This window comes from Lampetra fluviatilis, chromosome 1, assembly GCF_964198595.1.
Source record: "Lampetra fluviatilis chromosome 1, kcLamFluv1.1, whole genome shotgun sequence".
In the NCBI taxonomy this organism is placed as follows: Eukaryota; Metazoa; Chordata; class Hyperoartia; order Petromyzontiformes; family Petromyzontidae; genus Lampetra; species Lampetra fluviatilis.
Window position 1 is genome coordinate 30190296 of NC_136275.1, and position 13278 is coordinate 30203573.

The 13278-nt window shown below is 44.5% G+C and overlaps 1 protein-coding gene across 1 annotated transcript in view; it reads left to right on the forward strand.

Annotated features, from left to right (window-relative positions):
• LOC144936141 (glutamate receptor ionotropic, NMDA 2C-like) overlaps window positions 1–13278 on the forward strand; it is a 215704-nt gene that overhangs the window by 149354 nt on the left and 53072 nt on the right. The window contains exon 8 of the mRNA XM_078863428.1: window positions 1801–1926. Within this exon, the coding sequence (XP_078719554.1) occupies window positions 1801–1926 (126 nt within the window). The remainder of the gene's footprint in view (window positions 1–1800; window positions 1927–13278) is intronic.

Here is a 13278-nt window from a genome sequence, read left to right on the forward strand (position 1 = left end):
TCATCAAAACGAAACTGGAAGAAAAACTAAAATTAAATAACTTAATCATTACCGAAGCTCCCACAAGGCCATGCGGGAGGGTGTGTGGGACGGTTTGGCGCCGGCTATTGTAGAGTGCGGCAAGTACAGTGGCTTTAAAAATGACGGTGCTACGCCTATCTAAATAAAATTAAAGCTGAGCCGCTTGTGCGTTCCGAGATCCAGAGAGGTTAATAGGGACACCCATCCTGCAACATGCAGACGTCTCGGAACGGAAAGGGTTAACCATGGCCACCTGAGCCGGTCCTGGGCATCACCTCTTCACCAACTCGCACCGACTCCAGAAGTAGCTATGGCCTTGGAGTAAAGGTGCAACACAGAGGGCAATAGGAATTTAATGGCAGCCTGGGATATGCAAGTTGGAAGTTTTGGAGGGAGAAACGTGTACTGCAGATGTAATCAAGGAGTCGAGAATGCCTCTCAATAAATGGGACGCACGCACTCTGCACGATTAGGCTGGTTACCAAAACAGGCATTGGTAGTGGCACCCAGGGGTTGGCGACCCATGGGAGGACCTTTATCCAGATGGTGTGAACCGTTGCCGTAAGAGCAGACCTTTGAGGTCACGTGTTAACTGTGCAACAGAAGGGAGGAATCAATAGTGAGATGCGGTGGCATCAAATAAATCGGCCATGTTGATTTTCTGTGATAATTCCCGAGTCCAAAAGATGAGACACTACATCCTTTGATTCGATATAAAAATAAACTTTTTTATATTTGACCAGGTAAGGCTTTTTTTTCAGAAGCGAACTGACCATAACAAATGATAGCTCAACAAAGTGGCTATTCATGAAATTTATGGCACCCAAATACTCTAAACACGTTTCTAAATCTGGAGGGAAAAATCTGAGAACCTGGAGAAAAATCTACATGACCACGGGGAGAGAGACATGCAAACTCCAAATATACAGCAGGCATCAGGGTCGAGATCGAACCCATGACCTTCATACCAACGAGGAAATTAACATCTTTTCAGTGGCTTCACAGAATTGGACTGGCAAGAGTCCTGAACATGATGTCAGGGTCACCCTGTCGCGGTGAATCCACGAGGCAGCGTTGTCACTACAGTGCTCACTCAATCACCAAGCTGTGTTAACGTATATCGAGTTAAATACCACTGAACCAAAGTGTACTCAACTATGGACCCCCGAAACCCTCTCTGCCTGTCATGTATAAGGAGTCGCACTGCAGATTCGATGCTTCAGTCTGTTTTGTTATCCGTGGTCTGTTTTTAGAGGTCCACATCTGTATTATGCACGTCCTGTATTGCTACAGAGGACAATAAAAAAAAACGTATTCAGAGTAATGACAAAACTATGCTCCCAACATATTATTAAGAAGTCTGCGAATCAGTTCATTCTCCGGTAAAAAAACTAAACTCCCATTTGTGAACACCTGTAAAACCCTTTTGGTGCACTCCATACATCATCTGCACCATGCATGCGTTTATGTATGCTTGCGCACACGCCTCTGTCATTTTTATTTTTTTACAATTTGACAGATTTACTCACAGGGAACACTGCAATGGCAGATGTATGGTAGACATCGAATGATGCCTCGATTGCACTCGCACATAAAAAATGACCATTATCTTTTGGCCAACTCGGATTTTATGCAAAAGCATCCCACTTATCTTGGCGATGCTTATTTTCGCGGAGCATTGCACCCTTTGACCGGAGAGGGGCCTTGTAGCCTCGCCCCACGAGCGAACGCACGAACGAACGAACACATCTCAAGGGATTTTTTGTGGTTTCCTTTCAGAGCCCTTCAGTGCTGCCGTCTGGGTGATGATGTTCATCCTCTGCCTCATGCTGTCCGCCATCGCCGTGTGGCTCTTCGAATACCTGAGCCCAGTGGGGTTCAACAGAAACCTGGCGAGTGGGAAAGGTAGGTGATAATAAAGCAAAGCAAGTGAAGGAAACCGCGTTGATTGTCACGGAAGAAATACATCCTCACATTTCCTACTGTGCATCGCAAGGCAACTGTGGTTATTTTTCTTTGGTGGCAAAGTCAATCACAATTTTTTTATTCCAAATTTTTTTTCGGATTAGGTCATCGTGCGAGTACAATGTCAAATAGGGCGTATGCATCGTCCACCATCGAACAAAGCCAAACAAATGAAGTTGTCACGTGTGGCAAATGCACCCACCGATTTTGTTTTCAGCAAAACCGGTGACGTTAAAAAGCAATTAGAATTTAAAACTAAAACAAAAAAACTAAACTATTTTTTTTATTTATCAGGTAAGGCCCACTGAGCTAATATTGCTCTTTTCCAGAAGCGACTTGGCCACAAATGATAGCTCAACGAAGTAGCTTATCATGTGGACATTTGTAGCAGACAAATACTCTAAAGTGCACGTTGTTTCTAAATGTGGAGGGAAAAACTGGAGGACCCGGAGAAAAATCCAAGCGACCATGAGGAGAACATGTAAACTCCAAATATAGAGGTGTCAGGGTCGGGATCGAACCCACGAGCTCCTGCATACCAGGCAAGGTAGTTAACATCTCGCCATGCGTTATGCACACAATTTCGCTGGAGGATTACATCCAGCATCACAGATATTAGCCACGAGCTCAGAGCTCGAGGCCTTTTAGTGTAACCGGTTTTGCTGAAAAACTAAATCGATTAGCACGTTTGTTCAGGTCAGGTGACAACTTGATTTGTTTGGCTGTGTCGGGTGGTGGAGGGTTATAGCTCTAACTGACGTAATGCCCAGATGACGAAGTCGGTTGTGAAAGCTGTATCTGAAATTATAGCTTCTTGGATTTAAAATAAAAATGATGGGACAACCCATAAAGCTTGAACGTAACAGTGATAAGTTTAATACTATGTGATGGAATTTTGCATAAGAGCTTTGCATGCAATTTGTAAACATTGCATCATCTGGTGTAAAGGCCGAACGTGGGCTTTCTGTGGCCGTGGTATGTAAGCGGCGTAATGTGCAGTCCAACGCTGCACTCTCTACATGCACACAAAAGACAAAGATCACCCTTATAACCATAACAGACTTGGGGCAAGTGCTGTTATAGAGCACCTATGAAGGCCGGCACAAGAGGTTGGGTGGCCAGCAACACGCCCAGCTGCCTTTGTCTCCCTTGTGATGATGTTTGCACACCGCACCAGGTACTCATTTTAGGCTAAGTTGACCTAGAGGAGGCTCAGAACCGGTTTAGATAATAGTCACTGGTGTTGGTGGTCGTGAGCAGGCATCGAACTCGGGTCGCTGGGTTTGTAGCGCAGCGAGGTAACCACTGTACACACACGCACACACACTGCTCACCCCTGCAAGCAAATTCAAGTGTTCAGCACTGAGGACTGGGGAGCCTTTGCGTCACCTCCCTATGTGGAGGGGGGGGGGGCTGCTTTACAAATTCGGTTGCTGCAAATGGAGCCCTGCACACTTACGCACAGCTGCTTCGGCGAGCACCACACACACAACACCATTCACAGCCGCTGCAAAGCGAAGAAAAGCATCAATGTTTCAGCCTACAGGCCTTCTTCAGGGAATACTGGGGTATACAGTAATGAAGTATATATGTGTATATATTGGAAGAGGTGTGTGGATTTTTATGAATCCGAGGTTTGGTTATGGAAATCGTTTCGGAATGCATTTCACAGCTGAATCCAGAGAGGGCTTTTGAAGGTGGAATACAAAAGATGCGCGGAATTCATTTCCTGCATTCCTCCTTCTGGACGGGGCTGCGTAGGCAGCACGACCGTTATATTTTTGATCATCTAAGCCAGTGTCCACAACTTGTCCCTCATTCCATATGATGCAGAGTTGTCCAACTCGCGCCGTCAATTACCCATCATCCCTCACTTTCATCTTGGCATTCGAGCGGAAGCACAACGGTTGATTTCAATGCAAAATACCCCACCATGGCGGTGAGTACGAATTGTTTGTTATGGACGAACACATTGTGGATGAGACAAAACAGTCTGCAAAGAGTGAGTCTTGTATTGAGGCTGTAGTTATTGTTGGCTCCAAGCCTCAAGACAGGCCTTTCCTGGACCCAGCTCCAGCTCCTCTCTAATAAGGGTGCCGCGGTGGTGAGATATTAACTCCCTTGCCTGGTATGCAGGAGGTTGTGAGTTAGATCCCGACCCTGACGCCTGTATATATGGAGTTTGCATGTTCTCCCCGTGGTCGCGTGGATTTGTCTCCGGGTCCTCTAGTTATCCCCCTTCGTTGAGCTATCATTTGTGACAGTCAGGTCGCTTCTGAAAAAGAGCTATATATAGTTCAGTGAGCCGTACGTGGTAAAATCAAAAGTTTAGCATAGTACTTTCGTTTTTGTTTAATAGGGGGGGGGGGGCAGTAGAGCTGTTGTGTGGGGGCCACTGTAACGTGACACACCACTAAGGAGAGTGACCTTGGGTGGGGAGCCAAAGGTACGTTTGGCGGTGCAGGGCCCAGCACAGCAGCTCCTTAGCACTGGCCCCGGTCTCTCCTCGGCCTGTTTGTGAGAGAACGAATCGGGTTGAAGTTGCCCCCACAGACCTTTGTGTAGTCACGTCATGGGAGCCGCGTTCTACGGATATGGAACGTCCCTTGGCTGGTTTGGTGAGGTTGTTGTAAGCATGCATGCATGTATGTTGGACTTCTTTTGCACTCTACGTATCCCACCGTGCTAATCGGAGGTGCCCGGGGGAAAGGACAACAAACAAAATGCAAAAAGCAGTTTAAAGAAATTAGTTTTCAATCTAAATTGAAAAGTGCATAGCTCCAGTGGCTTCCTAATATCTGAAGTAAGAGCGTTCCAGACGTCCGCAGTAGCGCATCTGAAAGTGTGCGATGCGGTGACCGCCCTCTTTAGATGACTGGCCAAAAGCCGCTGCGAGGATGACCGGAGCTCGCGCGTGATGGTTTATGTTCCTTGACGAGATCTGCAACGTTGGCACCTGTCAAGTGCTCCCCTGTCAGCCTTCTTCGGGTGTCACCAACGAACGCGGCCCAGGGCACCTTACGCAATAAGATGCAGCACACAAAGTGTCGGGCGTGGTGCACGTGAATCCGCGTCTCACGTGAAAGCATCTCTCCAGCGCCGCCACAAAGGTGGGACTTTGCATGCAATATTTCTTCAGCAGATGTCGCTGCCAGATTTTGTCTCAAGTATGTCCCAGGTTCTGCAAAATTATTTTTGAGTGTAACTGCGCCTTAGAACATTGACCACTGCCTATAACTACCCATTGCCAGCACGGTCACTGCATGGCACTGCTTTCCCATCATGCCAGCGGTTGTGGTAATGCGATGCATTAGTGTCATCTCTATAACCTAGGTCACCTGAGTCAATGCAATTGGTATTTCGGGGCGTGGCGGCGCGTGCCTGTAATTCAGCAACTTATAATAATCAGGGCTCGATGAATCACAGACATCGATCCTTGCGAGAGAGACACTTGAAGGGCAGCAGGGTGCTTGTAGGGAGCAGCACAGCAGATGCTGTGTAGACTCTGATCACTTAAGTACGCCTCCCAGAAGCACACACCGTGTGCTACTTGCCTTGGTAAATTAAAGCATTTGCATGATTACATAGTTATTATTTCGGGGGGAAACTGAAATGATAGGACATGGATGAATCTTAATTTATTAAATGGTTTTGTTGATTTCACCAGTTCCTGTAAAATAATGTTTCTGTAATTTGTTGGATTTTTTCTTACTTAAATACTACCTTATTTCTGTTTATTATAATATTTTGCCTGTAAATTCCCTTCAGATAGAACTCCCCATTTGCAAGCAATGTCCAGGGTGTCCACTGACACACACATAGCAAACACGTATCGACGTGCACAACCAACGACATTTAAAACATATATAAGCTTCGACCTCCATCATATTTGATAAAGGCTCACGGTGAGAACATTTCAGATGGGGGGAAGTTTCCCAGTGAGCACATAAAATGATCCATGAGCGGTGCCACCTGAACTATGACGTTCCTATGTCGGGACAAGGTAATTAATTTAAATATTAGAGTATTAAGAGCGTAATTAAGCTGACACTTATCTCGTCTCTGTCACAGTGATGAAGTGAGGGCCAGCCCAGCCCTGATCCCACGAGTCCCCCACCGCTCCTCCTCGTGAGTGCCACGGTGGCGAGATGTTAACTACCTCGCTTGGTATACAAGAGGTCGTGGGTTCGATCCCGATCCCGACCCTGACGCCTATATATTTGGAGTTTGCATGTTCACCCTGTGGTCGCGTGGATTTTTTCCGTGTCCTCCGGTTTTCCCCTCCACATTTAAAGACATGTGTTTAGAGTACTAAGCTGCTTTAAATTCTACATGATGATAAGCCACTTCGTTGAGCTTTCATTTGTGGCCAGGTCACTTCTGAAAAAAGCTATATTAGCTCAGTGGGCCATATCTGGTAAAATAAAAAAAAAGTTTAAATAGTTTAAGTTGTTCTCAGTAGGCCGCGTAGATTTTACTTTTCTTCTTCCCCCCGTCCTGTTGGGAAACTCGAGGGAGCTCAGGGCGAGCACGGGTGCCTCGGGAGATGCAGTGTGGGCCTCAGCCTGCACCCGGTTCTTGTGTATTATTATTTGCAACATCTACATTGACATAATTTGTGTCTGTAGTAACATTGCTATATTCATATTTTAAAACATTAGCAAAAACTACGTTAAGATATAGTTATACTGGTAGGAACGAAGTGGACCAGACCACCAATAGATTAATGTGTCCGTCCGTCCGTCCATCCGTCTGTCCGACAAGATGGTCGCCCGCTCCCCCTGCGATCTGTGAACTAAACAAGATGGCCGTCGCTTCCGGCGCCTCACGGCGAAACTTTAAACTTCGCTTCAAATTTACTTTACTGAAACGCAGCACGTTTTTTTAACACAGAGACAAGATACATTTATTAACACAGAGACGAGATACATTTAATCGCCTTATTTGTGCACGAAAAGCACGGCGCGAGGCCTAGTGCGGCAGGCTTCGCGAGGCCTAGTGCGGCAGGCTTTGCGAGGCCTACTGCAGAAAAGGCATCGCGAGGCATGCTGCAGAGAAGGCTTCGCGAGGCTTACTGCAGGGAAGGCTTCGCGAGGCCTACTGCAGAGGCTTCGCGAGGCCTAGTGCAGAAGGCTTCGCTAAGTCTACTGCAGAGAAGGCTTTGCGAGGCCTAGTGCAGCAGGCTTCGCGAGGCCTAGTGCGGCAGGCTTCGCGAGGCCTAGTGCGGGAGGCTTCGCGAGGCCTAGTGCAGAAGGTGGTGGTCAATTAATATCAAATGTGATCGTTTGGAAATGAAAGACTACGAGTCTTTAAATCTCACAGCGTTTCTTGTCAAAACAAACACTTTTAATTAACGTTACACTAGAATACAGTAATTTTTTCTTTAACTCCTCTATACCCGGTCGATATCCCTGTACCGGTACTAAGTATTATTCCTACCAGCCCACCCCGCAGGGTCCTGTTACTGGTAGGAACGAAGTGGACCAGTCTACAATAGATTATATCGTCCATCCGTTTGTCCGTCCGTCCGTCCATGTAGCAACATCGCCCCCTACTGCAAACACTTGGCATGACCCTACAAAAACCTTTAGACTCTGTGAGGCTTTCCTGGCTAAACACATGTAACATTCCCTTATAATTCCCTGAGATAGCTTTTAATTAAAACTTTGAAATTAAATAAAAAAAACTCACAGCGCCCTAAAGCCTACAGCTAGGCCTAAAGCCTAGAACTAGGCCTCAAAGTCTCCCTTCGTATCGTACCCCCGCGTGTGTGCAAGGGAGTTAATGTTTAACAATGTTACATTCCCTGATGCTTTTAAATAGAAACATTTAAATGTAAAGCTTTTACATAAATAATAAAAACAGGTAAATAAAAAAATAACTCACGGCGGCCTAAAGCCTACAGCTAGGCCTAAAGCCTAGACCTAGGCCTCAAACTCTCCCTTCGTATCGTACCCCCGCGTGTGTGAAAGGGAGTTAATGTTTAACAATGTTACATTCCCTGATGTTTTTTAATACAAACATTTACATTTAAAGCTTTTACATTAAAAACAACTCCCTACCTCCTCCTCGTTGGCAGCTCTCCAGCCTACAGCCAGGCCTGGGAATCTCTCCCCAGCTAGGGGTGTATTGGGCGGGGCTACAGCGGCAGGGGGCGGGGCTACGTGGGGCTGGGCGGGGCAACGGCGGCAGGGGGCGTGGGCACGAGGTGGAGGGCGGGGCTACGTGGGGTTGGGGCGGGGTTACGGCGGTAAGGGGCGGGGCAATGAGCTGGAGCCGGGGACACCGAGATGGGGCGGGGCCACGGGTGGCGCCATTCAATTGTTCGTTCCTACCAGCCCACCCCACAGGGTCCTGTTTGTGTCTGGCATGTATGGCTCAAAAGTGTGGAAATTCCAACTTATGGGTTCCAGCCAGGGAGCCTTAACCCAGCCTCCCACCTATGGTGCTTTCTCATTACAATACAAATTCTACCTTTTCCTGTGATATAATAATTCACATTTGTAAGGCGCATTCCATCCGTATATCCAAATGTGCCATGTGGGAAGCAGGAAGTAAACCGAACCTGCAGGGTAAACGGCCAGAAATAGTGTTGGGTTAAAGAGTTTTCAAGACAGACTTCAGAATCAGAATGTTTATTTATACTGGAGGAATCCGATGAGCTATAAAGCTCTTTTTCACAGATGTCCAGTAGGGGCAGGTAAGCACGTTACAGCAACAAACAGTACAAAAATATGACAGTGCAAAGTACAATACTTAAATATATTAAACGATTCTTTTTGGTTTCCTATGACATAATCATCCTGCACCATGATGTGGAATTGACATCATTTTAATTGTTAAAGAAAAAGATATCTTCCCCCATCAGGTAATTCCAAAACCCCTGGCCCAGAAGAAATACCACTGGGCTGTATATGTGTGTTGAACTTCTTACGCACCATACGTATCCAACCGTGCTAATCGGAGGTGCGGGGGCAGGATAATGGACTATCAGTCTACGTGTGAGTAGTCTATAGGCATCAGTCAGAGTAATCTATGGGTCTCTGTGCGAGTCTTCGTATGCATGTTGAACTTATTTTGCACCATACGTAGCCAACCCTGCCAATTATTCAGAGTGCAGATCTTAATTTTTGGAGCTTTCGTGACTGCAGGAATTATTCTTTGGTTCTTTCGGTTAAGTCACGTCTAAAGATAAAATAATGAATTAAAATAATAGCGATGTTTCGATTGCAACACAAGCAATCATCATCAGGCATAAGAGAAATAGCAACAAAAATCTAACTAGAAAACTATAGACAGACATACAAGCAGACAGACATCACAAGGACACACAGCGAGAGGACACATATCGGCACAGAGAGAGGGGTCGTTTCTGTGACGGTCCCTTAAATATAGGGAGGGGGGGCGGGGACGGAGAGAGGGAGGGGGCAGAGAAAATTAGCATATCAATGAGTGGACGGCAACGTGTTGCTGCTGCGCAAGTAAGATGACGACGTGGCACGGCACGCAAGCTTGGAAATTAGGAGAAAGACACACTAAAATTAAATAACCTCGCAAAATATCGAAATGTGATGTAATGCAACACAGAGAGTCGGTCAACACACAATTAACGCATAGCCTGGTTGATTACGTATTTCAAAGATTGCTAAGTTAGAATTTAAGTGTGAAAATTCCAAAGAGAGGACACAGGCAGAGAGAACAAATAGCCAGAGAGAGAAAAAAGGATAAGCTTAAAACTTCCCCGTAGAAGTGGTTCAATCTTAATTTTTGGAGCTTTCGTGACTGCAGGAATTATTATTTGGTTCTTTCAGTTAAGTCACGTCTAAAGATAAAATAATGAATTAAAATAATAAAAAAATTAAGATTGAACCACTTCTACGGGGAAGTTTTAAGCGTATCCTTTTTTCTCTCTCTGGCTATGTGTTCTCTCTGCCTGTGTCCTCTCTTTGGAATTTTCACACTTAAATTCTAACTTAGCAATCTTTGAAATACGTAATCAACCAGGCTATGCGTTAATTGTGTGTTGACCGACTCTCTGTGTTGCATTACATCACATTTCGATATTTTGCGAGGTTATTTAATTTTAGTGTGTCTTTCTCCTAATTTTCAAGCTTGCGTGCCGTGCCACGTCGTCATCTTACTTGCGCAGCAGCAACACGTTGCCGTCCACTCATTGATATGCTAATTTTCTCTGCCCCCTCCCTCTCTCCGTCCCCGCCCCCCCCTCCCTATATTTAAGGGACCGTCACAGAAACGACCCCTCTCTCTGTGCCGATATGTGTCCTCTCGCTGTGTGTCCTTGTGATGTCTGTCTGCTTGTATGTCTGTCTATAGTTTTCTAGTTAGATTTTTGTTGCTATTTCTCTCATGCCTGATGATGATTGCTTGTGTTGCAATCGAAACGTCGCTATTATTTTAATTCATTATTTTATCTTTAGACGTGACTTAACCGAAAGAACCAAAGAACAGAGTGCAGATGTTTTTTTTATGTGCACGTGGAACGGCAATCAATTTATTTCCAGTGTAGATCACGTCTCCATTTGAAATAGTCTATAGAGTTAGATTTTAATGTTTTTTTACAAACGTTAAAAATACTATGGAACGTAGTCTCACATTCCCGTCAGTGTAATGACAAGGGTAGCGTTCAACTTAGATGTTGATTCATGGTCCAAATCAATTCTAACGCTTTCAAATAGGACAGGGGGCAGCAACCAAAATGACAAGAAGAGCCATTTTTGTTCAAATTCCGTAACAAAATTCTCAATATTTCAAGAACCGCAATGCACTGTGTGGTGAATACGAGACTGTGGTTCCTTAATACACAACGTCAATAAGGAGCCCTTAAAGAACCGGAATGTGACTCCGGAGCCTTGCAGGTTGCCGACCCCTGACATAGGACAACACCCAGTTTGTTGACATGAACTTTACAATTACAGCGTAGTAGCTTTTCATATTCTTCAACCGTTACATATAATCCTACCACATACTGTGTAAGTGTATCTTGGTTGTAATAACGGAGAACTTGTCAACGGAATGTATTTTCGTCATTCACGATGCAGATCCTACGATGTGTAACATTCGCTGTGAATGATTTCACCGTTTAAATATTTTCCGAAGAGGAAACAAAAATCATAGTTGGCATTATATTAAGTACATCCCCCTGTTCAAAATCATCTTCAGTGAAGTGATATCGACACAATACGGTGTCTTAGTGAGTGCAAATTTCTCGAGTGAAAACCTTCACACCAAATTAGATTACTCTCAGAATGGTAATGCTGAGAAATTCTATATTTTTAGGAAGTTCGTGAAATCCATTGCACTTGCGTTGCACCTAAGTTATATCCCGCACATATGCACGGGCAGTGATAGTAACACACTAGTGTCTCGTAGCCAGACTCGAGCAAGTCGGAAGGCATTTACTAAATAAACGTTATACAACAATGAAGCTAAAATATGCGGCCGCGACTTTGTTCACATGCTAATGAAGCTAATGAAGCTACGTCTATGCACTGTATGTATACATTTTGGAGTAATTTTCCTTGAATGCCCAGTGCTGTTAGTATTCTCTCTTGTTTCACATTTATATTGCGTTTATTTTACAACAATAACAATATGTATATTTTAATATTGATTTGAAGGTTGCGTGACTTTACCGAAAGAACCAAAGAGTAATATATATTTTAATCCCAGCAGAAAATCTCTCCAACATTCCACTTCCAGTGAAACTCAGCCTTCTCCATTTGCTTCATGGCGATGATAAGTTACTTAGATCAATCAGCACTGTGACGACTTTTTTTAATGACATCTAAATGTAATGTGGTCGCGTGGATTTTTTTCACCAGGTCCTCCGGTTTTTCCCTCCAAATTTAGAAAGATGAATCTAGATTATTTAGATTATTTTGCTGCTATAGATTTCCACATGATAAGCCACTTCGTTGAGCTATCATTTGTGGCCAGGTCGCTTCTGTAAAGAAGCCAATAGGTCAGTGGGCCTTACCTGGTGAGATAAAACAAATTTCGTTGTATTTGTATATATGTTTTAAGTGATATGTTTACCTTTCTTTTACTGGATTTCGATTGTGTTTTTGCATTGTTGTTATATCACCTGCCCCGACTGGACATCTGTGAAAAAAGAGCTTTATAGCTCATTGGATTCCTCCTGCAGTATAAATATAACACATTCCTGCGGAGGGAGCTGGTAGGAACGTTGGGTTGCTCGGTCAATGGCCAGGGTCAACTGTGGCGTGGTGTATTCCGCAAATATGCCCGACTGTGAGGGCGGGCACAAGCTGGCGTGAGTAGGTTAAACGTTGAGTTTTATAAGAGCACGGGGTGACCAGCCCCTCCCCACCCAGCCCCACCCCACCCAGCCCATCCCCACCCTCCTCTCCCCACCCAGCCCCACCCAGCCCCTCCCTGCACGATGGACACAATAATCCCCTGTGGGCTGGTGTAGCCAGGAGGTTCCTACCAGTATATTCTGATTCTGAACTAACATGCCGTATTTCCTCAATTATATAACTGTATGCTGTGTGCCAGGCATCCCCATGACTGGAGAGGCTGCCCCTTGCAGTGAGCCTGTCTTCGAGAAGCTTTCCTGTTGATTCGTTTGTGGCTGATAGAACCATTTTGTATGTTACCTGATTTATGTACGAGTCCTTGAGAGTCTATGGGGCATGGAAACAATAGTTCCCCTGGCCCCTATAAATAATAGATAACTCGGATGAAGAGCCACAAATAAATGTAGTGTCACTGTAATTAATTATACTCTTTGGTTCTTTCAGTAAAGTCACGTAGAAAAATTATAATAGATCACGACGTTTCGATCGCCACACAAGCGATTTTCCTCGAGTGAAAACCTTCACACCAAATTCGATTATCCCACCTGAGTTTCACTGGAAGTAGAATGTTGGAGAGATTTTCTGCTGGGATTAAAATATATATTACTCTTTGGTTCTTTCGGTGAAGTCACGTAGATATAAAATAAAATAATATATTTAAAAATTAAAATAATATATTTTATTTTATACCTACATGACTTTACCGAAAGAGCCAAAGAGTATGGACTCCTGCAGTCACGAAAGCTTCAAATCAAGATTGTAATTAATTATGTTTCAGTGCAATATCATTTAAAGCATTTTGTATATGTAATATTCCGCAGTTGATATAAAACTAAGGGTTTGACAGAATCAAAAATAATATATATACCTCCAGCTTGGGCATGTGTTTCAAAATCGGTAGAAAGTAGCTGTGGAAACGAATCAAAGATTTCCAGATTCATCCAGTTACATC